Here is a 27,384-nt window from a genome sequence, read left to right as displayed (position 1 = left end):
AATACCAACTGTATCCTAATCCCTTTAAAACTGGGAAATCTAGTGGTACTTCTGTCTACTGCCTGCCTTTTTCACTCTTTAGTCAACCGGGTAGAGCTGAATTCTTGTATAGTTAAATGTGGATAATGTAATTCTACTGTGCAAAATCATTTATGTATTCTTGAAAACAAAAAGTAAAAAAATTAAAGTATACACCCCTTCTCTACACTATTAATTTTATGTAGGTTCCTAATAAATAGCAAGATAACAACATTAAATCCCTGTATACACTTATTTAACAACTATTTATCTGGACTTCTGTGCACAAGGCCTGGAGTCAGGTCATCTCCACAAGACACAGGATGCCTGGGACTCTATACAGACATGAATCGGGTCCTTACATCAATACAAGTATGAAGCTGTCAACAAGAGCATGACCTACTCTAGAAGCAATGGGAATTCATAAAGGGGGCTTAGGCTGGGGAAAGACAAGATCAAAATCAACTTTGCTTTGCCCAATACATTTCTGTATAATTCAAATCTTTTTGTGTGCCAAGGAAGTACACTGATTCAAACAGACCCTATGATGAAACTGAAGTTAGGTTTCCTAACATGTTTTACCAACGTGTGTGTGTGTGCGTGCTCGCATGCACGTGTGTGTGTGTATAGTCATTTTACAAAGCAAAATTCAGTTTAACAAATAATGACTGAAGTCCCCTACGGAAAAGTACCAAGAAAGAGCCTGCAGGGCACACTGCCATCAGTAAGAAATTGCCAAGGGGCTTTGTTAAGCCACAACAGTACTGTTAGGCTTCAGTGACCTATGCTTATACGTTTTATAGTTTAAGGACTAGCTCTGTGCAGAGCATTCTGCATAGGAGAAACTCACTAAATGGTCACAAAACTATACCTACATTGATAAAAATCCAAGTATAATCTATTAGCAGAAAAGGAAAAAAATAATTTTTTAACATCTTTATTGGGGTATAACTGCTTTACAATGGTGTGTTAGTTTCTGCTTTATAACAAAGTGAATCAGTTACACATATACATATGTTCCCATATCTCTTCCCTCTTGCGTCTCCCTCCCTCCCACCCTCCCTATCCCACCCCTCCAGGCGGTCACAAAGCACCGAGCGGATATCCCTGTGCCATGCGGCTGCTTCCCACTAGCTATCTAACTTACATTTGTTAGTGTATATATGTCTATGCCTCTCTCTCGTCCTGTCACAGCTCACCCTTCCCCCTCCCCATATCCTCAAGTCCATTCTCCAGTAGGTCTGTGTCTTTATTCCTGTCTTACCCCTAGGTTCTTCATGACATTTTTTTTCTTAAATTCCATATATATGTGTTAGCATACGGTATTTGTCTTTCTCTTTCTGACTTACTTCACTCTGTATGACAGACTCTAGGTCTATCCACCTCATTACAAATAGCTCAATTTTGTTTCTTTTTATGGCTGAGTAATATTCCAGGAAAAAAATAATTTTACTCAGAAAAGATATATGCACCCCAATGTTCACAGCAGCAGTATTTACAATTGCCAAGACGTGGAAGCAACCTAAGTGTCCATCAACAGATGAATGGGTAAAGAAGATGTGGTACGTATATACAATGGAATATTACTCAGCTGTAAAAAAAGAAATTTTGCCATCTGCAGCAACATGGGTGGACTTGGAAAGCACTATGCTAAGTGAAATAAGTCAGACAAAGACAAATACTGTACGATAACACTTATATGTGGAATCTAAAAAAATCCAACAAACTAGTGAATATAACCAAAAAGAAGCAGGACTCACAGATATGGAGACCAAGCCAGCAGCTAAGGGCGGGGGCGGGGGGGTGTATACAGGGGTGCGGAAATGGGAATTACAAACGACTGGGTGTAACATAGGCTCAGGGATGCACTGTACAACATGCTGAATGTAGCCAATATTTTGTATTAACTGTAAATGGAAAGAAACCTTTAAAATTACATAAAATTAAAAATTAATACTCATAAAGATATTTAAAAAAAATAATTTGGCATACATAAAATGACAGGAGATGGCCTAGAGTTACTCTCCCTTCCCAACAATATTTTGATGGACTATTAAGAAACGTAACAGCTCTAATGTAATTTTTAAAAAACGGATTCCAAATCCGATTGTTCTCTCTAAGGGAGACTGATTGTAGAAGTAAGTAGAGCACTGCATTTTCAAGATCACAAGTTTACTGTAACTTCAGCTTAAGAAACAGCATTTGGGGCTTAAAGATACATACTGGCGCAGTGGTTAAGAATCCGCCTGCCAACGCAGGGGACACAGGTTTGAGCCCCGGTCCGGGAAGATCCCACATGCCGCGAAGCAACTAAGCCCGCGCGCCGCAACTACTGAGCCTGCACTCTAGAGCCCGCGAGCCACAACTACTGAGCCCGTGTGCCTAGAGCCCACGCTCCGCAGCAAGAGAAGCCACCGCAATGAGAAGCCCGCGCACCGCAACCAAAAGTAGCCCCCGCTCGCCGCAACTAGAGAAAGCCTGTGCACAGCAACGAAGACCCAACGCAGCCATAAATAAATAAGTAAATAAATAAAAGATACATAATAAACAGCAGTAAATATTTCTGAAATTATATCACACACATGACTAATTTCTAGGCCAACTCCTTCCCATCACCCCCACACACATCCCACCTTAAAAACAGTAACAAAACATTACGCCTTGCAGAAACTTCCAAGAGCAGTTCAATAATATTTACTACCCTCAGAGTACAATATAACTTAAAAATAAGTTCAATTTCTCACAAAGAAATTCTGTTTTATTATCCTCTTGTAAAATCCTCAAGTATTATGAGGTTTGCTTCTTCCAGTATCAGATACAATTATATCTGCACAATCAAAAATTTTAAGTAGATAAAAACTGCAAATGATTATTCTAATTTTATATTTACATACAACATTGCCTTATGATTTAAGCTACAATTGCTTTTTCACATCAAGTTTTATCGCTATATTGCAAATAAAACACAAACACAAGTCCAATGAGGATTCTAACGCAGAAGCTCACAACCCTGAAAATAGCAAAAAGTACAGTTTTTTAAATGTCAGTGCTTTACAATAACTAGCAGTTAAACTACTTCACCAAAAGAAATATATCTAATGACTAAAATCATACACGCTTATCCTTGAGTAATACAATTAATAAATCTTAGCTATTTAGACAAGTGCTTCAAATACAGAATTGTACTCAATAAACATCACCTAATTTTTAAAAATAACTAGTTTTTAGAACTTGATAAGTAATTTTTAAAAATTAGCTAATACAGGGTATGAAACCAGTAAGAAGCAGTTTCAGAAATCATAATTCATAAATAATAATTACAAATCAAGGAATTTTCTTAAAAACACTCTGAAACTTAAATCCAATACTGATTTTTTGAATAATCATCTGATTACACATCTACATATCCTTCATTAAAACCTTTTTGCTAAATGCCCCACATAACTATGGTATCTACTGTAGCATCAAAGCTGGAGTCAAATAGGTCATTTAGGCCTTTCCTGGATATCAGATTGTTTAGCCTCAACAAAACTACACCTGTTTTACATACAAACTACATTAAAAAGTTATGGTCTGGTCCTTTTTTCCTCAAAATTGTTCTTAGAGAGAACACGTTCTCACCGATTTCACAAAACCATGAATTAACTACACATCAAACCTAAAACTCAAGTAAAACGAAATATAACTATTTAATGGACATTTTTCTTCTACTTAAAACATGTTACAAGAATGGATAAAGTTATGGGAACTACAGGAAAGTGTGGGGAGGAGTGTTTTCTCTTAAAGATATTTTAAAAAGAAAACCTCCATTTTAAAATATAAAACCAATGGCTCATGAAGACTTCTGAGGGTTTTCTTAAAATCAAGTAGACATCTCATCATTATTCCCTAAAAGTGCACACACATACCCGTACTTACCCAAATGCACATGTTCCCCCCCACACACACGATAATAAAGGCCCTTTTTCACTTTAACATAAGGCAACAATAAAATCAAAATTCATATTCTTTAAGACGAAAGCCATTCTACTGATGATCCTGATTCAACAATTTTACAGTTAAACAAAATTAATTCCATTCTCAAAAATCCACTGACCTTAAGCTTTTAACAAACATTTTCCACTGCAAAACTTACTGTCAATATTTACAACTCCTTCAACTTATACTTAGCTGGAACCACTTATATTTGCTATAGTAATATTTCCTAATAAAGGCATGCTCATCCCTATCAGAGCAGAAGGGGCAGCTGCTACTCACCGGGAATCTCTGGGGTCCCACAGCAGGTCTCGGCTGGCTCGGGACTGGCAGCAAGGGCACTGCAAGAAAAACACCTTTCATTACAAACACATCCAAACCCACCAGAAAAGGAGTACAATGTATTAAGCTTAATGAAAAATATATACTGTGTGTATAATACATATAATAAGTTTACACTTAAGCTAAGTGCTGAATATTTTCACAATTCCATAAAGGGAAAGGGGAGAGAACTTCTGCCTTCAGTATACAATAGCACGAGCAGAAGCTTAAATTTCAACAGTGAATTCTTATTTAGAATTAAAATATTTTGCAACAAAAGGAGATATTATTCCTCTACAATAAAAAACCTACTTTATTTTTGACATCCATACCCAGGTTATCCAGGCTATCTAATCCGAGTTATATTTTCTGACTCCAATCAAATACGAATTTAAACCCAAATCCTCTAGGATCATGAAAGAGAGAGGAGGAGGGAAGGAGGAAGTGAAGCAGGCAGAGAAAGGAAAACACACACACCCAGGATATTGTGACAAAGAATGACCTACACAAAAACCTGCTATGCCAAGACTACTAGCTTGTCTTAGTTTTGTGTTTAAACAGGCTGAACTCTCAACTTACCAGAAGAACAAGGAGCCAAATAATTTTAAAACAGACATTTTATCATAGGGAAGAAGCCAGATGCTAGTTTCACACCATGGGGCTAAATCAGATATGTTTAAGCTATTTAAAACATATGCCTTATAGTGATTTTGATTTTGGGGGTGAAAAAAAATGCCCACCCGAGTGGTGACTGCTACACGGTAGCCTGCTATATCTTCCATTAAAACGTCCTGCCAGGGCTTCCCTAGTGGCGCAGTGGTTGAGAGTCCGCCTGCCGATGCAGGGGACACGGGTTCATGCCCCGGTCCGGGAAGATCCCACATGCCACGGAGCGGCTGGGCCCGTGAGCCATGGCCGCTGAGCCTGCGCGTCCAGAGCCACGGGAGAGGCCACAACAGTGAAAGGCCCGCGTACCACAAAAAAATAAAATAAAAATAAAGTGCTAAGGATGAATTTTCTTTTTTAGTTATTATGATTACTCAAAGAATTCCGTAACTCAGCTTCTAATTAACATCACACTTCCACAGGTCCAACTGAAAGTGATACAGTGTAAGGGCCTGTGTCAATTGCCTGACCAAAGCCAAAAAGTGAGACCGAGAGAAACTTCCTTTGATAAAATGTAAAAATGGGAGAAGTCCGTCCCGCTTGACAATCTAATCTAATGAGTCAAAATTTCAAAGTAACAGTGGGTCACTGTGCAAGACAATATAAAATTTTATACAGCTAGCTAACAGGCACTGGGGTACATGGATTATATACCTGAAGCAAAATATTAGACTGTGAAGTGGAGAAAGAAAGTATCTCTGACCTCAGAAGATTATAATGAAAGTGAGGAAGAAAAAAAACTACATAGTAAACAATACAGTGTTTTTAAAATTAACTACCAAATAGAAAATACACAGATCTCCAAGAATATGTACCACTTATTTATAAACTTGGGATTTAAACAACAATCCCTATCAAATAATTCCAACATAATGAAAGGGTAAGTATTTTAAGTCTCTCTAAGTTCGGGGGGAGCGGGGAGGGGGGATGGATGAGAGCAAGAAATCCCATCATAATTAATAGATTTCTTACACAGAAGCCTTCTGATGAGGTGGCAATTTTTTTTTAATCAACTGTAAAAAGCAAGGAAAGAGAAAGAAGAGAAAAAGAACAAAAGATGACAGAAGAGAGCATCTGAGAACAGGTGTGATAGAAGCAGATCAGAAATCTAGCCAAACCCAGGGGGGCCGTGGTCAGACTGCCAACGTGTTTGCAAAGCATCTTTGCAGAAATCTCGTAGCCCACGACCTGGTTTGCAAGCAGAACACTTCTACTTATCTGCCTCCTTCTTCACTGTGAACAGGAGAGAATTTAAAACCTGTAATGCTAGGGCCTCCCTGGTGGTACAGTGGATAAGAATCTGCCTGCCAACACAGGGAACATGGGTTCGAGCCCTGGTCCTGGAAGATCCCACATGCCACAGAGCAACTAAGCCCATGCCCCACAACTACTGAGCCTAAGCTCTAGAGCCTGTGAGCCGCAACTACTGAGCCCACGTGCCGCAACTACTGAGCCCACGTTCCACAATTACTGAGCCCACATGCCACAACTACTGAGCCCACGTGCCACAACTACTGAAGCCCAGGCGCCTAGAGCCCATGCTCCACAACAAGATAAGCCACCGCAATGAGAAGTCCGCACACCACAACGAAGAGTAGCCCCCACTGGCCGCAACTTGTTGCATGCAGCAACAAAGACCCAACGTAGCCATGAATGAATGAATGAATAAATCAATTTTAAAAATAAGTAAATAAAATAAAACCTGTAATGCTAACAGATCATTCTAGTTGAACCCTGAACTCTTTATATTTGATATTTAATATCTATTTCCCATATTATCCCACGAATTAATGAACTAAATTGATTAATGTTTCAATTCATTACCACAGTTCTAATACTGAAAATCTGGAAAACAAGTTAAATTTCCACCAAAACTCGTTAATTACAATATGATAGAACACTCTTCATCCTTGAAAAGAAAATATGTGCTATCAGGCAATGGTGTGCATACATTTTTAAATTTTTTAAAAACAGTTGTTTTTTTTGTTGTTGTTGCGGCATGCGGGCCTCTCACTGTTGTGGCCCCTCCCATTGCGGAGCACAGGCTCCAGACGCGCAGGCCCAGAAGCCATGGCTCATGGGCCCAGCCGCTCCGGGCATGTGGGATCTTCCCGGACCAGGGGCACGAACCCGTGTCCCCTGCATTGGCAGGCGGACTCTCTACCACTGTGCCACCAGGAAAGCCCTAAAAACAGTTTTTTAAAATATCTTTTAATTGCCTGAGGCTCTGAGAATCACGGGTTAATCTCTCTCTCATGTACAGGACACCACTAGACATTCAGCCTCTCTCAAGAATAACGGAGGCTTTCTATTTCATTAAGCTCGTTCATTTAATATCGAATAAACAACTGCTTCGACAGTGTTCTGAGTGTATACCCTGCAAAGGCAATTTCTCTCTCTCCCTGTGTCAGGGTTCTCAAGATCAAAGGTACGTTAAAGAGAAGGAACGTGGATGGGGCACTGAGTCGCCTGGCTTCATGAGGAGAACACATTTAGCTGGTTCTAAGAGTTTAAAAACTCTTGTCAGAAAGCTGATCTTGTATCTACTGAATCAGGCACAAGCACTGGGATGCAAGGCCTGCATTCTGTACCCATTTGGCAACTGACTCTCGCAAGGCACACTATTTTCATGCCTAGAGGACAGCTTGGGGTTTCCTTATAGCTTTCCCACTGTGTAGTTCCAACACTGTTTATTTTCATTAAGCTAAAGAAAATCTGTGCACCTTACCAACTGCCAGTTTTCCATTCGATTTTAGAAAGAAATACACAGTAACAGATGCTGACATCAGTAAAATTATTTCGACAAATTAGATTTACTGCAGTTGCATGTCTTGGGAAGCCGCTGTGGAACAGGCTTCCCCAATGAGTCGTCCTCCCCCTTCACGCAGCGTGTGCTGGTTCCTTCATCCCACAGCTGCTGAAGGAGACCCAGGCCACCGGTGCACTAGCTGCAGGGACTACAAAGGTTAAGTGCAGCAGCCATACTGCCTGCCCCTGGGAGCTAAGAGCCCTGGGAGGGGGTGAGGCCAACGAGTGACTCCAGCACAGCATGGGGACAAGGGAAGGGGCCAGGGCAGGAGGCTCAGGGACCCACAGGTACCAACCCGACTCTGACCCTCCTGGGTGTGTAAAACAAGAGCAACTCCTAGAGCCACACACGGACACTGACACCCACGGCCAGCCAGCTGCCCTCACAGCCCTCTGCTCCAAGACCACAGCACCGTTTCATGGTGGTGCCAGGGCCTGGCTTTCTCCCATACTCCAAGTCCTATCTCAGGCCTTTCTCCAACTTCTGGAACTTCCTGACCCTTTCGAATTCCAAGTTCACCATCAGCAGAAGCTGTGATGGCCTCAGCTCTTCCCCTTCTTGGTCTAATGGAAATCTAACTCTCCCAAAGGATGAGGCTGTTTGTCTCCCTCAGCCTTCTTCCCGCTGGCTCTGGAGCAGGGGTGGGGGTGGGGGATCCTTCTCGGTCCTCACTGCTGTTTCAGACCCCAGATTCGGATCTCATGTTATCGGACAACACGGCCCAGGAACCCCCACTGCTGCCCATGTACTGGTCACACCACTGCTCTTTCCTTCCTGTGTCTCAGAGTCCAGCTCCTAGCTCACCGTCTTCAACAGCAGCCCTGCCTCAGGCCTCGGCAGCGATGCTCAGGCTCCAGCACCCTGCCACCCCGGCGCCCGGCCACCAGCCTCTGTCCCAGCTCCACCACACCTGAGACCTGGGCATTATCCACGACCGTACACAATCTCTACGAGTCCCCCTTCTTGCTGCACTACCTTCTACCTTTCCACTCCTCTTCCTCCAGGACTCCAGCTCCTCCAACTGCTGGACCCTCAAAGATCTCCTGGCCCCTTGTCACCATACACGCCACAGCCCTTCATTATGAGCAAAGCGCCTTCTCTACTGCTTTGCCAACACCTGGACTCCAGCAAGTCCAGCTCTGTCTAGGCTGCACCTGACACAGAAAGGTGAGTGTGGCTGGAGAAGAGCGTGCAAGCACGCGGCCGGGTCTCCGGTCAGGACCCACAGCTCGAGTGGGCGCCAATGCTGCCCAGCACCTCCACTCCCCAGCTTCTGTCTCAACAGGACACCTTTGACAACTGTCAGTACAACCATCTCCCATTTCTGTGCGCCCGTTCCCTCTCAAACCCACCTAAGTGAGGCATGTACTGCCACCACTTCACCAAAACCACTCTGTCAAAACCCCAAAGACCCCTCTACCGCCGCGTGCAGCACGCGGCCTGAAGCCCGTCCCCAACGACCTGGCAGCAGTGGGTCCCCTGCTGCCCCCATCCTCTACACTCCTCGGGTTTCCGACTCCCTGCGGGCCCCCGCCTATCACGTCGAGGGCCCCAGGTTCCAGGCCTCAGTCTCCCCGACACGATGACGCCTGGGTCTCCCACTGGGTGCAGACTCTAGGTCCACCTCTGTGCCAACAAACCCCCACCTCTGCTTTGCGCCCAGACCCCTCGTCTCAACTCTTCCCAGTAACTTCATACGTGACACTTCCACCTGCACGTCTAGGTGGCATCTCCAGCACAGAACTTTTGCTGTGCTGCTCCTCAAAACCTGCTCTCCCCCAAGGGCTCTCAGGTGACGGCAACTCCACCCCTCAAATGCTCAGGCCCCCTCGGCATCATTCCGCCTCTTCTCCCCTCTCATGCTCATCCGGCCCAACAGCTCCATCTTGAATTACATCCAGCATCTGACCCCTAACCACCACCACCACCCTGACCTGAGCCATGTCATTTGTTACCTGGATTACCGTGGTCACCTCCTAGCTGAATGCCTGGTCTCCACCCCTGCCACCCTAACAAGCCCACTCTCAACACGGCAGCAAGAATAACCCTTTTAAAACATACACCAGATCACGTTATTCCTCTGCTCAAGTTGCTCTAATCACAGCCCACGTCGTTCAGAACAAAAGCCAAAGCTCTCAGGATGGTTCCCAGGTCTTACCTGACCCAGGTTCCGCACTTCTTTCCACCTTTATCACTCTTTTAATGTTACATGGTCTCTTTTTAGTTACTTGAACACAAAAGGCATAGTCTCACCAGAAGTAAGAGCCCCTGTACTTGCCGACCCCTCTGCCCGGAATATTCTCCCCCGAAAGAGTCACGTCACTAGCTCCTGGACCTTCAACTCTTCCCTTCTTAATGAAGCCGGCCCTCACCACCCCATGGAAGGCTGAAGCCCACCCCGATGCCCCCAACCCTGCACATGTGTGTCACCGTATGCTTGCCCTCTAACACGCCACACAGCGTTCTTATTTTATGACGTTTACTGCTCACTGTCTCTGCTAGAAAGCCAGGTCACAACTGCAGAAAGCACTGTCTGTTTTGTTCACCAATATATCTCCAATGCCAGGGAGAGGAGGATCTCAATCAACACTGTGTTGAACAGATGCATGAAGATATGCTCCATATCAACTGCTCAAAACTAGTTTCCCAGCTTCGGGAACATGCATCTGTAATCATAACAGAAGAGGTTATTCACTTAGAATTAATAACTAAAAGATGGGTTTGTACCTCTGGAACTCAAAGCAAGCACACCGAGTGGAACCTGAAGGGAACATTCACTTTGCAAACATCCCCACCTGGGAATTTATGAAGAACACCAATCAGGCACTTCCACAATTACCTCTGATGCCCTTTACATTTACTGCGCCTTCTCAGTACCCGCCACTGAATGATACAACAAGAGACGCACGTGTTGCAGCAGACGAGCGTGGCCTGGCCAGGCAGCACGCATCTGAGTGGTGGGGGAAGAGTCAGGGAATCCACGTGGTCCTTACAGACCTGCACGTGAGAATGATCTGCCAGAGGAACCCGGAACTTTACAACAGCAACGGAGACACGTACCTTGAACGGGCGTCACCACTGCCCCCTTGAAGTGGGGATTTATGTGTATGTTCTTGGGCTGCTGTGGAGTCACAGGAGGAGGGGTCATCATCGCCCTCGGGGCCTCAATCTGGGGCGGCAGGTGCATCCCTTGAGGAGGGGAGGGATGGTGGGGATGCTGCAGGGGAAGCAGAGGCTGGAGCTGCTGCTGCTGGAACAGACTTCTGATCGGCTGCTGCTGAGGCGGCGGCGGTGGCGGCGGAGGGGGAGGCTGAGGCTGTGGAGGAGGAATTAACCTCGGAGAGTGCGCCTGAAGAGTACCGGAAAAGAGACACATTCACAGAGATCAACGCTCAGAAGAAAAAAAGCCAGTGCCTTACAGATTTCACATCGACTGAACTGTGAAGTTACGACTTAGAAATAAGTTTACAGGAGCAGCTTGTGTAAAACAGCAGGATAAATAAGCTGCTCGCCTGCTCACAGTAAGGGCCACTGCCGGACAACACGAGTCGACCTCAGGGCCAGGAGGGAAAACCGCAGCCCCAGAATAACACGCATGGATTCCAAAAGCAAAAAAAGTGCAGTTCCACCATCAAAACTGCCCACCACGAGCCAAGCGCTGCGCTGGGGACGGAACACAACCTGCCCTGGGCTGTCCCTGCACAGCCAGCCCTGCCCCTCTTTGAGAAAGCCTAGGGAGCCAGGCGAGAACATGCACAAACAACCCTGCTAGAAACCAGGCTGCAGAAAAGGACAAAGGGCTCCCTGAAAGGAGTGGGGGGAAGCTCCTGAGAAGACGGCATCCGAACCAGGAAGGAGGGGAAGGAGACGTGCCATGCCAGGAGGGGAACAGAATCACCAGAGAGCAGCAGAGGCAGAAACACATGCCTGCTGGGTACACGAGGGGGAGACCAGTGTGGCTACAGCCACATCTGAAGACCGGAGGATGCGAAGGTGGGAAAATACACCCTCAAGGTGGTCAAGGATCTCGGGCTGTTTCATGGAAGACTCGCTGGAGAGCAGGAAACCACCACCCACAGCAACAGCTGCAGAGCACCGGGCTCTTGTGTTTTAAGCACCTACTCAGAGGTCAGTATGTGGCGTAACTGACTCACTCCCAACCACCCTATGCAGTGGGCCCCTGTTAGGACTCTCCTTTTACAAGATCAAGTGGCTGGTAAGCAGAAGAGCAGAGAATCTGATTCCACAAGTCCTGCTTGTAGCCGCTAACCAAACTGGCCACACGCAGCAGTAGAGGCAGCAGGCTACTACCGACCAAAGTGTCTCGTATAATGAGCTGTTTTCCCCGGGATGACGCCAAATTACGGAGGCTTCTCAGTTGTCACAGCATGCATGACGACGATGACTAACAGTGTGTGAGATGGACGAGGGGAAAGAGGATGGAACAAGACAGACCACTTAACAGGCTACGGTGGGAGCTGAATGGAAGAAACGGCCGCGGTCTGAACAAGAGCAGCAGGAAGAAGACATTTCAACGGAACAATGAGAATTTTGAAACCAAAGTGTACATGACCCTGTCTAACCTATCCTTCCTCAGGGAGGACTTCTCTAAAGATTCTGGAAACGGCTTAAATCCGTGGATACATACATATGCTCCCAGAAACCAGTCTGTTCCCTCCTCTGACTCATGACATCTGTAATGTGCACATTTGCACATGGTGCAGGAGTCTTTTCTATCTCATTCACCACTGAATCCACACGGAGAGCACGCTGACAGAGGGACAGCTAAGCTAAATCTGAACAGAACTGGGAATGAGCACAGTGCAGGGCCATTCACTCAAGAGCATGAAGGATTTTTAAGGAAATCGTGTGTTTTAAACAAGGGGAATTTAGGGCCTGGGCGACACCCATGCAGAGAGGCCCAGGGCAGCTAGGAAATGAAGAAACTGAGCTGGCAAGAGGCTAGGGCTACAGACCCAGACTCGTGTGGAGACAGCAGATGGCAGGAAGGTCAATGCTGCTGACTGAGAGCTCTGACTAAAAAGAGGCCTGAGAACAACGCAGCCAGAGGAACAGGAGAGACAGAAGGGGCCCTGCTGGAAGAGAAGAGAGTACACCCCAAGCTCAGACACTCAAAATAAGAAAGGCTCAAGAAAGAGGAGCTCGTGGGTGATGCCCAAGGTCCCAGAGTGCAGTCCAACAGGACGGACTGCAAACGTCAGGTGGCGATTCTGGAAGCACATCCGGGAGAGGGAAAGGCACGAAGTCCAGGCAGCAAGGGACGGACCGAGAAAATGGACACAAGCAAAGACGGTGAGCAAAGGTTATTCTTTCCAGAACTCTGAGGGTGAAGAGTCAAAGAGACAGCTCTGGGGTGGGGAGTGGCCAGGATCAAGGGTGGACCCAAGTGTGAGCGAGGTTAAGGTCATTTCAGACAGTTGTGACCGTTTCAGTAAACTGCAGCTTTAAAACACCACTGACTAGCAAAGATGAGCCTAGAGCATATATGCCAAAGCTCCGGGAGTGGGTTCAGTCCCAGCTCACTGGGAGCCCTATAGCATCTACAGAATTCCAGAGATATGGCATCACTGTCGGGAGGGACTCAGGTCAACTGACACTTGGGCAACGTTTTTAAAGCACTCACAGATCTCTCAGTTGAGCCTCTCTGAAGGAGGCACATATGGGCGCATACTTCCTCTATGTAGATAAGAAAACAGGGAGTTCAGTTACTTTTCCAGGATCATGGAGACACAATTATGCAAAAACTGGTCTCCTGTGTGGCTGGTTCCCCTCCAGGAGGCCAAAATAACGGAGTTGGCTGTTTAATACACGGCAAGTGGAGGTTGGGGGCGAGGAGATGGGATGGAGAAGAAAAAGAAAAAACTGAAGGGCCAGTCTTCTCGCTATCAGAGAAGCTTAAGAACAGTTGTATGAGCAGACAGCAGTTATTAATATCATCAACCTCTTTATGCTGTAATCAACCCACCTACCTCTCTTCCCTGTAGATCAAAATTAGAATTCTCATGCTAAAACAGTTAAGTCATCCTTAGAGGACAAATGTATGGATACCAAGGGGGAAAGGAGTGGGGTGGGAGGGACTGGGAGACTGGGACTGACACATTTACATTATTGATACTATGTATAAAATAGACAACTGACGGGAACGCACCGTACAGCACAGGGAACTCTACCTAATGCACTGTGGTAACCTAAATGGGAGGGAAGTCCAAAAGGGAGGGGATCTCTGTATGTGTACGGCTGAGTCATTCTGTTGTGCAGTGGAGGCTAACACAACACTGTAAAGCAACCATACTCCAATAAAAATTAATTAAAAGTAATAATAATAAAACAAAACAAAAAAACAGTAAGTCATCTTTTCTACTTTGTTATTTCACAAATGAATGCCTCCTAAAACATAACATTTGTACACGGAGGCAAAGTGTGGTTTTCCCCCTAAACTCAGATAATAATGTAGGAGGGTAGACAGTGTGGACACATATTTATATTAAATGAATCTGTCCTTGAAGACTGACTTCTGAAGGAAAAAGCTATAAGATCCTGCAGCTAACTGAAGGAACAACAACAAAACATCACTACAATCCCTGTCTTTATTCCTGAGATGTCTCCTCTTTGAAATACAGAGGAAATTCAAAGGAAGCTGAAATTACAAGTACTTGATTTCTTCCTAAATTATGAAAACTTTTTATGGATATGACAATCTCCATTTTTATGGATAGGATATGATAGTTACTTGTAAGAGAAACTGCTACATTTAAGGAAAAACCTACGGTAAGCAGTGTATAAGAAAAAATATTTTATAAAATACGCCATTACTGCCAGACTCTAGATGTAAGACGTCCAGTATTTTCAGAATGGTGCTCACAGGAGCCGCGCGCCCCCACAAGCAGAAGGTAAAAGCAAGGCTCCCCTGTGGGTTGGCCACGCGAGGACACCAGGCTCCTTACCGCCTCTCTCTCTATCAGTAATGTGCAGAGAATTAGTTTGCACTACCTGAATGCTAGAGGACTGAATGTGTGTGACCATACACGAAATCATACTATAGATTACAGAGAAACTTGAGCCATTATGCCTTTTACTCAATTTTAATTTCAGACTAAGATAAATGCAAAATATGATACCCACACAAAAGCATATTTTCATCTGAAATTGCAAAAGCTCCCACAATGAAACTACACAACTTACCACCACAGGTGGCTGTGTGGGCAGCAGGGCGGGCCTGTGATCCTTGGCTCTTCCCCTCTCACTGTTCTCTCTCCTCTGGTCTCCCACTCCGCGACACATGGACGAACCTCCTCTCCTTCCTCCCCGCCTCGAGCCGTAGCGGCCCTGTTTATGCTGTCGCTCCCTTTCTTCGAATTCAAGCAACGCAGCTTTGGCTTCTGCTGAAAGCTCTATTTGAAAAGATGCATATGTGTTAGATACCTTCGAATAGCCTAAATCAGATTTATAGGGAAAAACAGGAAAGAACTACATGACAATGAAACTTAGGAACAGCAAGTGCTTCACCCACTACGAACAACTCAACTAGCAGCATCAAGTAGGATACAATCACAGAGACACTCAGGCCCCATGAGTGAGACCAGTTAAATGGAAGACATGCCTTTCCCTTGTAATAAAATACAAGGATCGCCTGTAAATTTTAAAGTGTTTTCATTTGTGCTGAGGGAGGCTAAAAAGGAGGAGCTGAAGTTCAACCCAACCACCGCCCTTAATCTGCTAGGCATCTTGCAGTGATGGCGGATGACGCTGGTCAAGACCTGGCTCCCCCAGTCTTAAACCAGGACACTCTTCTAAGCGGAACCAGGACAAGTATTAGTTACTACACAGTGACACAGAGACTCAAAAATGACAAATTCCTGATTGTTCTGCTTTAAAAGCAGAACTAATAAAATCACTCTCGAGTCAAATACTTAAGTTCATAAGAAATGGAAACTTATTTAATACTGTCATTTCAGATTTTCAGACTTATGTTTTTTTAAATAACAACTTTACTCTGTGAAGAAAGGCTTATATCCATGCAGTCTGATAGGGAAGCTACAGCAAATGAGAGCAAAGCCAGAAAAGAAAAAAACTCATTAATGCAGGTATTTCTGGGACACCCAGTAGGGGCTGCTCACCTCTCTGACCAATGCTTTAGGGATACAAGAAACATATAGGCTCTGGCCCTAAGAAACTTCAGTTGGCACATTATTCTGAATTCCTAGAAGAAAAATGCTAACTTATTCAAATATGGTTCCTTTATTTTAAAATATTATCTAAGTTATGATAATGTATTTTCCATTAATAAATGAATACCTTCTAAAGATTTCACTGAATTCTACTAAGAAGGATTGTTATGCCCTCTTCCACAGTGAAGGGTAAATTTTAAATATTACCAGTTTATCTCCTACCTTGGATTCCATAATCATCTCCAAACTCTTCCAAAACCTCTAAGCCACATTTCATTTTCTTGAAATTGTTTCTATGGTATTCCCCTCCCTTTCAAATGAATCTTTGACTCCATACAAAAGAAAATTTAATCTCTTCTTAACAAGCACACACTTTTATTCTCATCTTGACTACATGATTGGTTCACATACACATTTTATGCAGTGAATCAGCAATTATTTTGCTAGTGGTTCTAAGTGTCAAGATTAATTTCACTATCCCCAGTAATAAAATGGTTTCAAATGACATCTTTAATCAGCAAGTAAAAATGCTTTCCTCCAATTGAGACAAGCTGTCACAAAAGGTCACCAAAATATGACAGGATGAAAATTACATTTGTAACTTCAACTGAAATGTTAATTTCCCTTTAAGTGTTTTCTGAACTATGTCCATATTACAAAGTAAAGAGATATAGCTCAATGTAACAAGGTTTTACAGTGTTGTCCCTTTCTAAAATGTGCTTAAGAAAAACATATTTACATATAAATAATTTCATAATAGTTGAACTAATACATAATGAATATCTATAAAACAGTTTACTTGGCAAAATAAAAACAAATGACAGTCTGAGTTTTTTTATTTTTAAACAGGTAACTGAATCAAGAAATTTGTGAAAATCTTGCAAATACAAGGACCATCGTGTAAACTGAAGGCAGTATCCTATTGCTGGTACTAGGTGACCTTAAACTGTTTATTACTAGATGAAAATATTTTTCCCAAAGATCCTTTGCCTTAAGCAAAATTAGCCGAGGACATTACTTCAAGAGGACTTTATGTGGGCATAACAACAACGGTCTTCAGGTTAAAGCAGTAAAACATGGTTTAACATATTACATGTGCCAGTGAAACTGAGGACACGGCAAAATCTAGGCGCCTCCTCATACAGAAAGAACTGTCAAAGCCTAACTAAAACAAACATAGTTTTTCATTTATTGCTTGTACTGCTTCCAAAGAGAATCTGAGGTCCACCTCCTAGGGCAAAAGAACTGGCAGCTCTGAACTGCTGTGCTGACACTTCAGGGTAACTGGTCAATGACACCCACGTTTTAGAGATGGCTTTTGACATTTCCATTCAAAATAAATCTTTCCCTTACACATGCATGTGCTAGAAACCCGTCTCAACTGCATTCTGTGAGAGAATTAAGCCCTTTTACCCAATGGGGTCCTTTTTATGTAATGAATGAATGTATTTCCTAAGTACGTAGTTTTGTACCATCCTTGGGAAAACTGAGAAACAGTCACATTTTCTCTAAGGTATTTAATTCCCAGAATCCTGGTTGAGGATAAAAGCTCACTACTTAAGATCGTAACTCAGGTAAAAGCCCAAAATTCCGTATCTAATCCAATCTGTAATTCAAAATACAGATCAACAACTGTGAATCAGGTTCTACAATGGTCAAGACTGTCATAAATATGAATTAGTGTTCTTCATATTTAAGGATGACATCATATATTTGAATGTAAAGAAGACTAAAAGTGACCAAATGCCCTTCCAGATTTTGAAAAGAACTCACTAGTCCACATGCAGATGGAAGGGTCAGAAATGGGGGATGCCAGACCATCATTTCATTCTTTTTAGAGTGGAGTGTTCTTAACATTAATCAATGATATCACAAAATGATTGTTTTTATTTGTATTCAGAATGTTAAAAGACACCATTTGTCAAGAAACACATATCATATGAGACGACATATATACTCCGGTAGCAAGGTATTTCAATTCCATTACAAAGAGTAGGTAAGCAGCTTTATACAATCAGATAAGTGCAAGCATCTGTATACAGAACCTGAAACTGGTATTTCTATCACCAGGAGTATACAAAGTGATGAGCACAAATTTATGTGAATTTCTAGTATACCAAATACTGTAGTAGCTTCTCTTTCTCACTGAATATTCTTCTTCTATATAAAATTAACCTTTTGTTGGGGGGAGAGGTCTTAAGGAAATAAGGGAGCTCACTGCTTTAGGAAACCAATCTCTAAAATGAACAGAAAAATCGTTTTTGTACTGGGAATAATCCTAACTTTTCAGGTATTAGAAAACTCATGTTTTCAAACACTAAGCTTTCTTAAGTTAGGGCTTACAAATAGGGAACAGAGAAAGATACTTTTAAGTATCATTTTTACTTGCCCTATTATCTAGCCAAAGAATCACATTCACAAAATTCACAAAGAATTCACATGCACAAATACATTTAAAGCCTTTTTTCTTAACGTTTAAAAAAATGGTAAATGGTCAAACTGTTTATGCTTCAGATACTCTGCCTCTAAGAACCCCAGGCCCTCTCTGCCCGTATGTAAAGGGCCAACCTGCCCATCACTACCCACCTTCCACCCTCCTGTCTCAGGATGACATGACTATAGCAACTGAGAAATGCCCTAAAAAGAAAAAAAGGAAAAAAAAAAAAGATTCGACACAAATTCTTTTCAGTTAAGGAAGTACAAATGACCCTGAAAAGAATGAAATGAGGCAAAGATCCTGAAAAGAAAGAGATGCAGGAATGAAACAAGTACAAATTATGAACACAGGCAAGCAGGACATTTCAGAACACGTCAGTGCTTGGGTCAACGTAAAGGGAAAAGAGATGAGAAGACCGGAGCTGAGGACCAGGGGACGGGAGAAGCAAGGGCGCTGAGGATGCGGGGAGGGTGACCATGAAATGCACCAGGGCCCATAGGAGCTGGCTGCAGAGAGGGAAGGCCACCATTCCTGACGGTGTCTGTGAAGTGATTTCACATCCTTAGAACGTGTAGCTATCCCAATTATTAAGATTTGACACATATGTTCCCCAACTTATGTAACAAAGCCACAGGCCAGCTACACAGAAGCAGAAAAGGGATGATTCACCACCACCACCCGCCCCACATGCCACCCTCCTTCCCTAATAAGCCGCTGCCCATTGCCCTCTGGTGTTCAGCCAGGGGCGCCATCTTTCCTTTGTTCATCTTATCCCAGCCCAAGATTGAGATGTCTATCTATTCCAATAAGCTTGTTCTGTAATGTTACCCATTACTTCTGCTGACGGATACTTTTAGTCTTTTCATCCCCGTTTTAAGACCTTTGATTCATCTCCTTTTACCCAAGCCCAACTTCTCAGCTCTGCTTTCTTAGAAACCTGTGGTGTACTGGTTCAGACTAACCGGCAACTTTATACCATAACTTAAGAACAGTCTAGGGAAATCCTGGGCCAAAAGGTAGGAGGAGGAAACTGGAGGGAGAAGAAATGGAGAACACTAAGTCTCTAGGTCAACCTTTCCACAAACCTTACTCAGTAAAGGAACATGGTAAGACTGGCTCACTACTGTTAACTTTGGCATCTTGTGAGCTTAGTGCCCTGACAGAGAATTCCTATCTGCCACTTAAAGACACACGCTCAGGGTTTCGACTGAAAACGGTTACAAATAACACTTTTATGAAGTAATAAAGGTAGTAACTAATGGTTAGTTTCTTGACTTTTACTTTGACCAAGACCAGAGAACAAGAACAACAACCCTCTGTCCTTCCATCCTTCCACCCTCCTACCCTCCTCCTTGGAGTACGGGACAATATCCCAGTGGCTCTCAAAGTATGGGTCCCAGAGCAGCAGGAACGGCATTACCCGGGAACGCACCAGAAACGCAACTTCCCTGGGCCCCACCCTAAAGCTACCGAATCAGAACAGCTGAGAGTGCATCCAGAAATATGTGTTTTAACACGTCTTCTGGGTGATTCTGCCGCTCAAATGTGAGAACCACTGCTTTATTCTTTGCAATGGGCACTAGACAGAGCCACAGACAGGAGGGGGCGGGGGGTCAATACTGGAAAAGGCTCTGCTGATTAGCAACAGCCTGCAGTAGGTCTGTAACAGGAATGATGTTCAACTGACTGTGCTACAAACAAGTCATCTTGTCTCATGGTTATAATAAAAGAGCAGCAAAAAGAGATGGTTATAATAACACTAAAAGGTACAAAATAAAAACAGTCTGGCCCAGAATTAGCCCTGGCAACCTGGACAGTCTCGGGAAGGGTAAAATGACCCCGTACCACCCCACACCACCTTCCCAGAGCCAGCCAGGAACCGCACAGTATGCATGAGAGCAGCCACAGACTCCAAAAGAAAAACTATTAAAAAAACAATCAAATATTTTATTCAAACATGTTTTAATCCAGAAGACAAGTCATGTTTATAGACTGACCTGTACAGCACCGTAACTCAGCTCTCACCTCACAACGACCATCCACCCTGTAAATGCCATGCATAATACTCTATAAAGGCAACTTTTTTTAATCTGTTTCGTTAATCATAACAGTACTATGGAGGAAGTTGAAATGGGAGTGAAGGATGGGAGACAGGCAAAAAACGTTACCCAAAGTTTCTGGAATGTTCCTTCTCTCTCTAGTTACATCTGAGAGCCTAATAATTGTTCCTTCTTTCCTTTCAGTTTTGAAACGTAATCGTCCAGATTCTTCATCATCATCCTCTTCTTCATCTGACTCCTCTTTCATGTCCTTCTGCAGCTCCAAAGTTTCCATGCCTCCCTACATTGCAGACATACAAAAAACAAGAGGAGGGAAAGTGAGTTCATATTCTTTTGAATTAAATATTGAATAATGGTTATGTATACACATATGTGTATGCACACATAAAAGCTCTTTATATTTAAGATGTAAAAATACTGCAAAATGTCCTATTTGTAAAGCCATGTGAAACATTAAACTGATCCCAGGAGACAGAATCTCAAACATTAACAATTAACAATGTTAGAAAATATTCAAATTCCTACTCCTGGTTAATAAACAAAGTCTTACACATTGTTACTACTTATACTTCTAAGAGAACAAACATGAATTCCAAAAATCCCTGCTGGCCTGGAGTCTAATTCAGAGCTAAACAAAGTTCAATATATTAATTAAATTAACACTAGTGTTCCATGAGCTTATGAGCATATAACCCACCCTGTAACTCACATTAGATGACAGCACACTCCTTCCCATTAAACAGGCTCCACATTTCCTGTAATTCCTGACCCCATCTACTTTGACTTTCAAGGCCAGGCAAGCGCTCCAAATCTGCTGTTGGGTTGATCTGGTTTTTTTCAGCCTCCATAATCTTTCCTGTAACATTTCTCACCCCTTTCTACTTCGTTCCACTGCCTAGTGTTCGCTCATTACCACCTCTGGCTCAGATTATTAACCATAAAACTATTTTTTTCTTCATTCACATCACACTAAAACCAGTTTTTATCTTATATTTCATTACATCAGGATTCCTATAAAAATTCTGCCCAATCTGGTCCCAAACTAAAAGTAATTTCTTCATCAATTCTTTCTGTATAACTCATGTTCCTTTTGACACTAATCACTTTCACCTCATGTTACATCTTAGTGACCTACTGTTAGGTAATAAGGTAGGTACCTTCTGACCGTTAGGTTCACTTAGACTTTTGGTAAACTTGGAAAAAAAAAAAAAGACCCAGAAACTACTCCTTTAGTCTCATCATTCATAATTCTTACAGGTCCTTTACTCTTAACAGAAACAAATATAAACTACTTCATTAGAAAGTGTGCAAGAAAAAAAAAGATACAATCATTTTGGATTCTTTCCCCAACATCTTCTGTGTAAAAAATGCACACACTCATTGCTATAAACCCTAAAGTAGAGAAACAAATGCCTGAAAATAAAATAATGAATGTAAACTGTAACTTTTAGCCTAATGATTGCAAAACCACTTTTCAGTATTCTGATACTCAGCATACTATAGAATTTTTTGTTTTTAATTTTAGTCCATTTCTTTTTTTTTTAATTTATTTTACTTATTTATTTTTGGCTGTGTTGGGTCTTTGTTGCTGCGCGCGGGCTTTCTCTAGTTGCGGTGGGCGGGGGCTACTCTTGGTTGCGGTGCGCAGGCTTCTCATTGTGGTGGCCTCTCTTGTTGTGAAGCACGGGCTCTAGGCGTGGGGGCTTCAGTAGTTGTGGCTTGCGGGCTCTAGAACACAGTTGTGGCGCACAGACTTAGTTGCTCTGCGGCACGTGGGATCTTCCTGGACCAGGGATCGAACCTGTGTCCCCTGCATGGGCAGGCAGATTCTTAACCACTGCACCACCAGGGAAGTCCATTATAGAATTTTTTTTCATTAATTAATTAATTTATTTTTGGCTGCGCTGGGTCTTCGTTGCTGTGTGCAGGCTTTCTCTAGTTGCAGCAAGTGGGGGCTACTCTCTTTGTTGCAGTGCGTGGGCTTCTCATTGCAGTGGCTTCTCTTGTTGCCAAGCACAGGCTGTAGGCGCGTGGGCTTCAGTAGTTGCGGCACACGAGCTCAGTAGTTGTGGCACACGGGCTGAGTTGCTCCGCAGCATGTGGGATCTTCCCGGACCAGGGCTCAAACCCGTGTCCCCTGCAATGGCAGGCAGATTCTTAACCACTGCACCACCAGGGAAGCCCCTCCACTACAGAATTTTAAAGTACCAAAATGTTTGCATTTTGATGGTTTAATACGATTACTTCTGTCTTACTGAATATCTGAAACCAAGAATGAGTGACGTGCGAGATGGACCCAGCTATGTTTGTGCTGCACTACGTTCAAACTGAGCAAACGTCAACTCACTTACAAAATACTCTTCTCCACCGCCATTAATGCTCCAGAGCAGTGCTTCTCAAATTTAAGGTTTATACCGATCACTGGGAATCCTGCTAAGATGCAGATTCTGATTCCGCAGGTCCAGGGTGGGGTCTGACATTCTGTATTTCCAAGAAGCTCCAAGTGAAGCCAACGTGCAGGTCCACAGAACACACTTTAAGTAGCAAGGCCACAGAGGAGGAAAGGAAATCACTACCAATAAAGCAAAGATTCTATTACAATAGTCATTTCACGTAAAAACCTACAGGAAAATGTTTACAGTTCTCTTTTGGATCACCGAAAACAGAAACAATAGTGAATGGATATACGAACTATGGTGCATCCAAACCATGGAATGCTCTTTCAGCCATAAAAAGGAATGAACTACTGATACAACAACTGGGGTGCAATCACAAAGGCATCATGCTGATTGAGAGAAGTCAAAAGGTTTATCACTCAAAAGGTGATACTCTGCGACAATTCCACATACATGACACTCTCCAAGAAACAAAACTGCACTGGTTACCAGTGATTAGGAATGGAGGGAGGGCCTGACTACAAAAAGGATGGCACAAGGTAGCTTTTTGAGAGATGGAATGTCCTAGAATGCAAACTTCTGGTCCAAGTCGCAGGGTCCACTTCAGCTTTGAACTACATCAAGGATTATACAAGCCCTGAGCTAAAACTGAAACACTGCCTGGTCTCAGTTGCCTCAAGTGCAGGCCACCTGGCAACATTCACTAAGCTAGACTAGCTCCTTCAGCCACTGGTCACTACCTCTTACTCTAAATACTGGGCGTCTCCTTTGCCTATGCGCTTATAGAATTAACTAACTAACCTACCTGCCAAAATGCTGACTTTCTCTGCAGAGAGATACTTATGAATGGAATATTCATACATATTCACAATATTCCATTCACAACTAAAATTCCACTGAAGGGTGGTGCTGGATAACAATATAATAATTTAATTAGCCTAAGATTATATTTTGTAAGAATTTAAATACGTATGTAAATCTCTGATTTCATTATAGACACTGCCAGAAATATCTGGAGGTTTGATCTTTAGCTATTTAATTATCCTGAAAACCTGAAACATGTAGTTGTAATGCTTAACAGAGGGTGCATATGAAAACCATCATGAAAGTTCTTTAAAAATAGCCAAGTCCACTAAAGTCTCATCATATATACTGGGTGGGCCAAAAAGTTCGTTTGGTTTTTCCTGTAAGGTGGCTCCAGGAGCACGTAGTTGTCTCTAACTTCATTCAAAACAATTTTGTTAGACTGTATTGTGACAGCTGTCATATCAGCATGCATAAAAAAAAAAAGTATCAAAACTGTTGAATTTTTGTGTAGCCATTTTAATACTGAAGATGGAAGACAAACAGCAACATTTTTGGCATATTACGCTTTATTATTTCAAGAAAGGCAAAAATGCAACTGAAATGCAAAACATGATTTGTGCAGTTGTGCAGTGTATGGAGAAGGTGCTGTGACTGACTGAACGTGTCAAAAGTGGTTTGCAAAGTTTCGTGCTCGAGATTTCTCTGTTGACCATGCTCCAGGGTCGGGTAGCCCAGATGAAGTTGACAGCGATCAAATCAAGACATTAATTGAAAACAATCAATGTTATACCAAGTGGGAGACAGCCGACATACACAAAATATCCAAACGAGCGCTGAAAATCATTTGCACCAGCTTGGTTAAGTTAAGCAAAAAAACCTTCCTGACCTATTTCTGCATGCAATTCTCTACTTAACTGCAATGAAAACGTTCCATTTTAAAACAAATTGTGACAGGCGACGAATAGTGGATACTGTACAATAATGTGGAATGGAAGAAATCGTGGGGCAAGCGAAATGAACCACCACCAACCACGCCAAAGCCAGTCTTCATCCAGAGAAGGTGACGTTGTGTATATGGTGGGATTGGAATGGAGTCCTCCATTATGAGTTCCTTCCGGAAAACCAAACAATTAATCCCAACAAGTACTGCTCCCAATTAGACCAACTGAAAGCAGCACTCGACGAAAAGCATCCGGAATTAGTCAACAGAAAACACATAATCTTCCATCAGGGTAACACAAGACCGCATGTTTCTTTGATGACCAGGCAAAAACTGTTAACAGCTTGGCTGGGAAGTTCTAATTCATCTGTCGTATTCACCAGACATTGCATCTTCGGATTTCCATTTACAAACTTCTCTTAATGGAAAACATTTCAATTCCCTGGAAGACTGTAAAGGGCACCTGGTACAGTTATTTGCAGTTCTTGGCAGAAGGTAGTGGAACAAAAGGGTGAATGTGTTGTTCAATAAAGTTCTTGATGAACATGAAAAATGTGTCTTTTATTTTTACTTTAAAAACTGAAGGAACTTTTTGGCCAACCCAATAGAAAACAACTATAGAGAACACTGCTTTAAAAAACTTCCCAGAAGTTTTTAGTGCTTACAAAATATTTGACAGAGGATACTTCTTTACTATATCATGATATACAAAAAGTATCTATTTCTACCAACAGTTAAAATTTACAAGCTGGAAAGACTGAGCAATTAAACTGTGCAAAAATTACAAGAGAAGAAAATTACAGACCAACCTCCTTCGTGAATACAGACACAAAAGTCCTTAAGAAAATAAAAGCACATGGAATCCAGCAAAAAATAAAAGGAAAATTCGTCACGACCAAGTGAGGTTTAGCCAGAAGCATAAGGTTGATTTAACATTCAAAAATCAATTTAACAAATCTTACTTCGAGAAGAATTCCAAATATATGTACATACTCCCCCCTCCTCCAGGAGTGGACCTCAAGTCCCTCCCCTCCCTCGCCTTGGGTGCAGACTAGACTTAGTTACTTGCTTCCAAAGAAGAGAGCAGAGAAAGTAGAAGATAGTAACTTTACAGAATTACAATCTTTAACTGGCAAAGGCCACCTCACCACATAATCAAGGCTGACATTGCCAGGGAGGTCCTGTACCCAGTGGTATGATGGAATGAGGACACCTAACCTCCATGGTATTCTTTCCAAAAACCCATAACCCCAGTATAATCATGAGAAAAACATCAGACGAGCCCAGGTTGGGAGACATTCCACAGGACACCTGGCCAGTACTTCTTTAGACTGTCATGGTCGTGAAACTCAGGAAAGACCAACAAACTATTACAGACCAGAGGAGACAAGACAACAATGTGGTGCCCTGGACTGGATCCCAGAATAGAAAGAGGACATTAATGGAAAAACCTGCAAAACGGAAATTAATTTGGGAATATAGTTAACAGCTTTTAAAGCCAATTTAATTCACATTAATAAAACGGGGCATAAAAGTCACAAGATTATCTCAACAGATGCAGAAAAAGCATTGACAAAATTCAACACTCATTTCTGATTTAAAAAAAAAAAATCTCAGCAAACTAGACACAGAAAAGAACTTCAATTTGACTGAAAAACCTCCAAGTAGCTTATATTACTTACTTGATGAAATATTGAATATTTTACACCTACTATGAAGAACAAGGCAAAAACCAGTGCCCTCAATGTTTCTATTCTACATAGCACTGGAGATCGCAGCAAAAGAAAGAAATAAAAAAAACTAGTAGGAAGAATTAAACTGTTTATCAACAGGCAACATGGTTATTATGATGTTAGTTTTCCCCGAATATGATCTAAAGATACAATGTAATTTTCATACAAATCCCAACCAGATTTTTAATAGATATTGACAAGTGAATTACAGAATTTATATGCAAAATTCAAAGGACTGAGAATAGCCAAAACAATCTTGAAAAGGGAACAAAACTGGTGAATTACACTTCCTGATTTCATGCCACAGTAATCAAGATAGTGCAGTATTGGTAATAGAACAAAAAAGAGATTCCAGAAAGAGACCTAAACTTAAGTGGGCAATTGATTCTTAACATAAGCACTAAGGCAACTCAATGGGAAAGCCTTTACAACAAATAATGGTACAAAAACTAGATAAACTAATGGAAGAACTGAGACTCTCACACATGACTGGTGGGAGTATAAACGGTACAAACACTTTGGAAAACCATTCGGCTGTTTCTTATAGCATTAAACACACTGCTACCCTGTCTCAGTAATTCCACTCCTAGTTAATGCCAAGGGAAACGAAAAATTACATTCACAAAACGCTGTGTAAGATAAGCTTTGAGTTATTCATTTGGGTTGGAAACAACCCAAATATCTATTATCAGAACACAAATAAGGTATATCCATAAAATGGAATGAACTGTTGACTACTGACATACACAACCACTTGGATGAAACTCAGAAGAAGCTAGGCACACGGCATTACATCATCACAAACTGATTGCATAAATGTATGCAAAGGAAAGACTAGGAAAGACTAATTTAAGTCAACAGAACTAAGAACACAGCTTGCCTCTGAGAGGAGTCAGGACAGACTAGAAAGAAACGAGGGGGAATTTTCCGGGGTGATGAACTGTTTCTCACCAACAGAAGGATAGTAACTTGGATGTATCAAAACACTGAACGTATACCTCAGATCTATGCCTATCACTGAATGTAAATGTTA

The 27,384-nt window shown here is 42.5% G+C and overlaps 1 protein-coding gene across 1 annotated transcript in view; it reads right to left on the bottom strand.

Moving 5' to 3' along the window:
- Positions 1 to 27,384, bottom strand: part of RBM33 (RNA binding motif protein 33) — a 111,128-nt gene that overhangs the window by 50,364 nt on the left and 33,380 nt on the right. Inside the window, exons 6-9 of the mRNA XM_082846999.1 lie at positions 20,584 to 20,755; positions 14,993 to 15,201; positions 10,850 to 11,138; positions 4,276 to 4,334 (exon numbers count right to left, since the gene is read on the bottom strand). Of these exons, the coding sequence (XP_082703125.1) occupies positions 4,276 to 4,334; positions 10,850 to 11,138; positions 14,993 to 15,201; positions 20,584 to 20,755 (729 nt within the window). The remainder of the gene's footprint in view (positions 1 to 4,275; positions 4,335 to 10,849; positions 11,139 to 14,992; positions 15,202 to 20,583; positions 20,756 to 27,384) is intronic.

Source organism: Leucopleurus acutus (assembly GCF_964270905.1).
Source record: "Leucopleurus acutus genome assembly, chromosome: 9".
NCBI classification, from domain to species: Eukaryota; Metazoa; Chordata; class Mammalia; order Artiodactyla; family Delphinidae; genus Leucopleurus; species Leucopleurus acutus.
The sequence above is the reverse complement of the archived record's forward strand: the minus strand, read 5'-3'. Positions and strand labels throughout refer to the sequence as shown.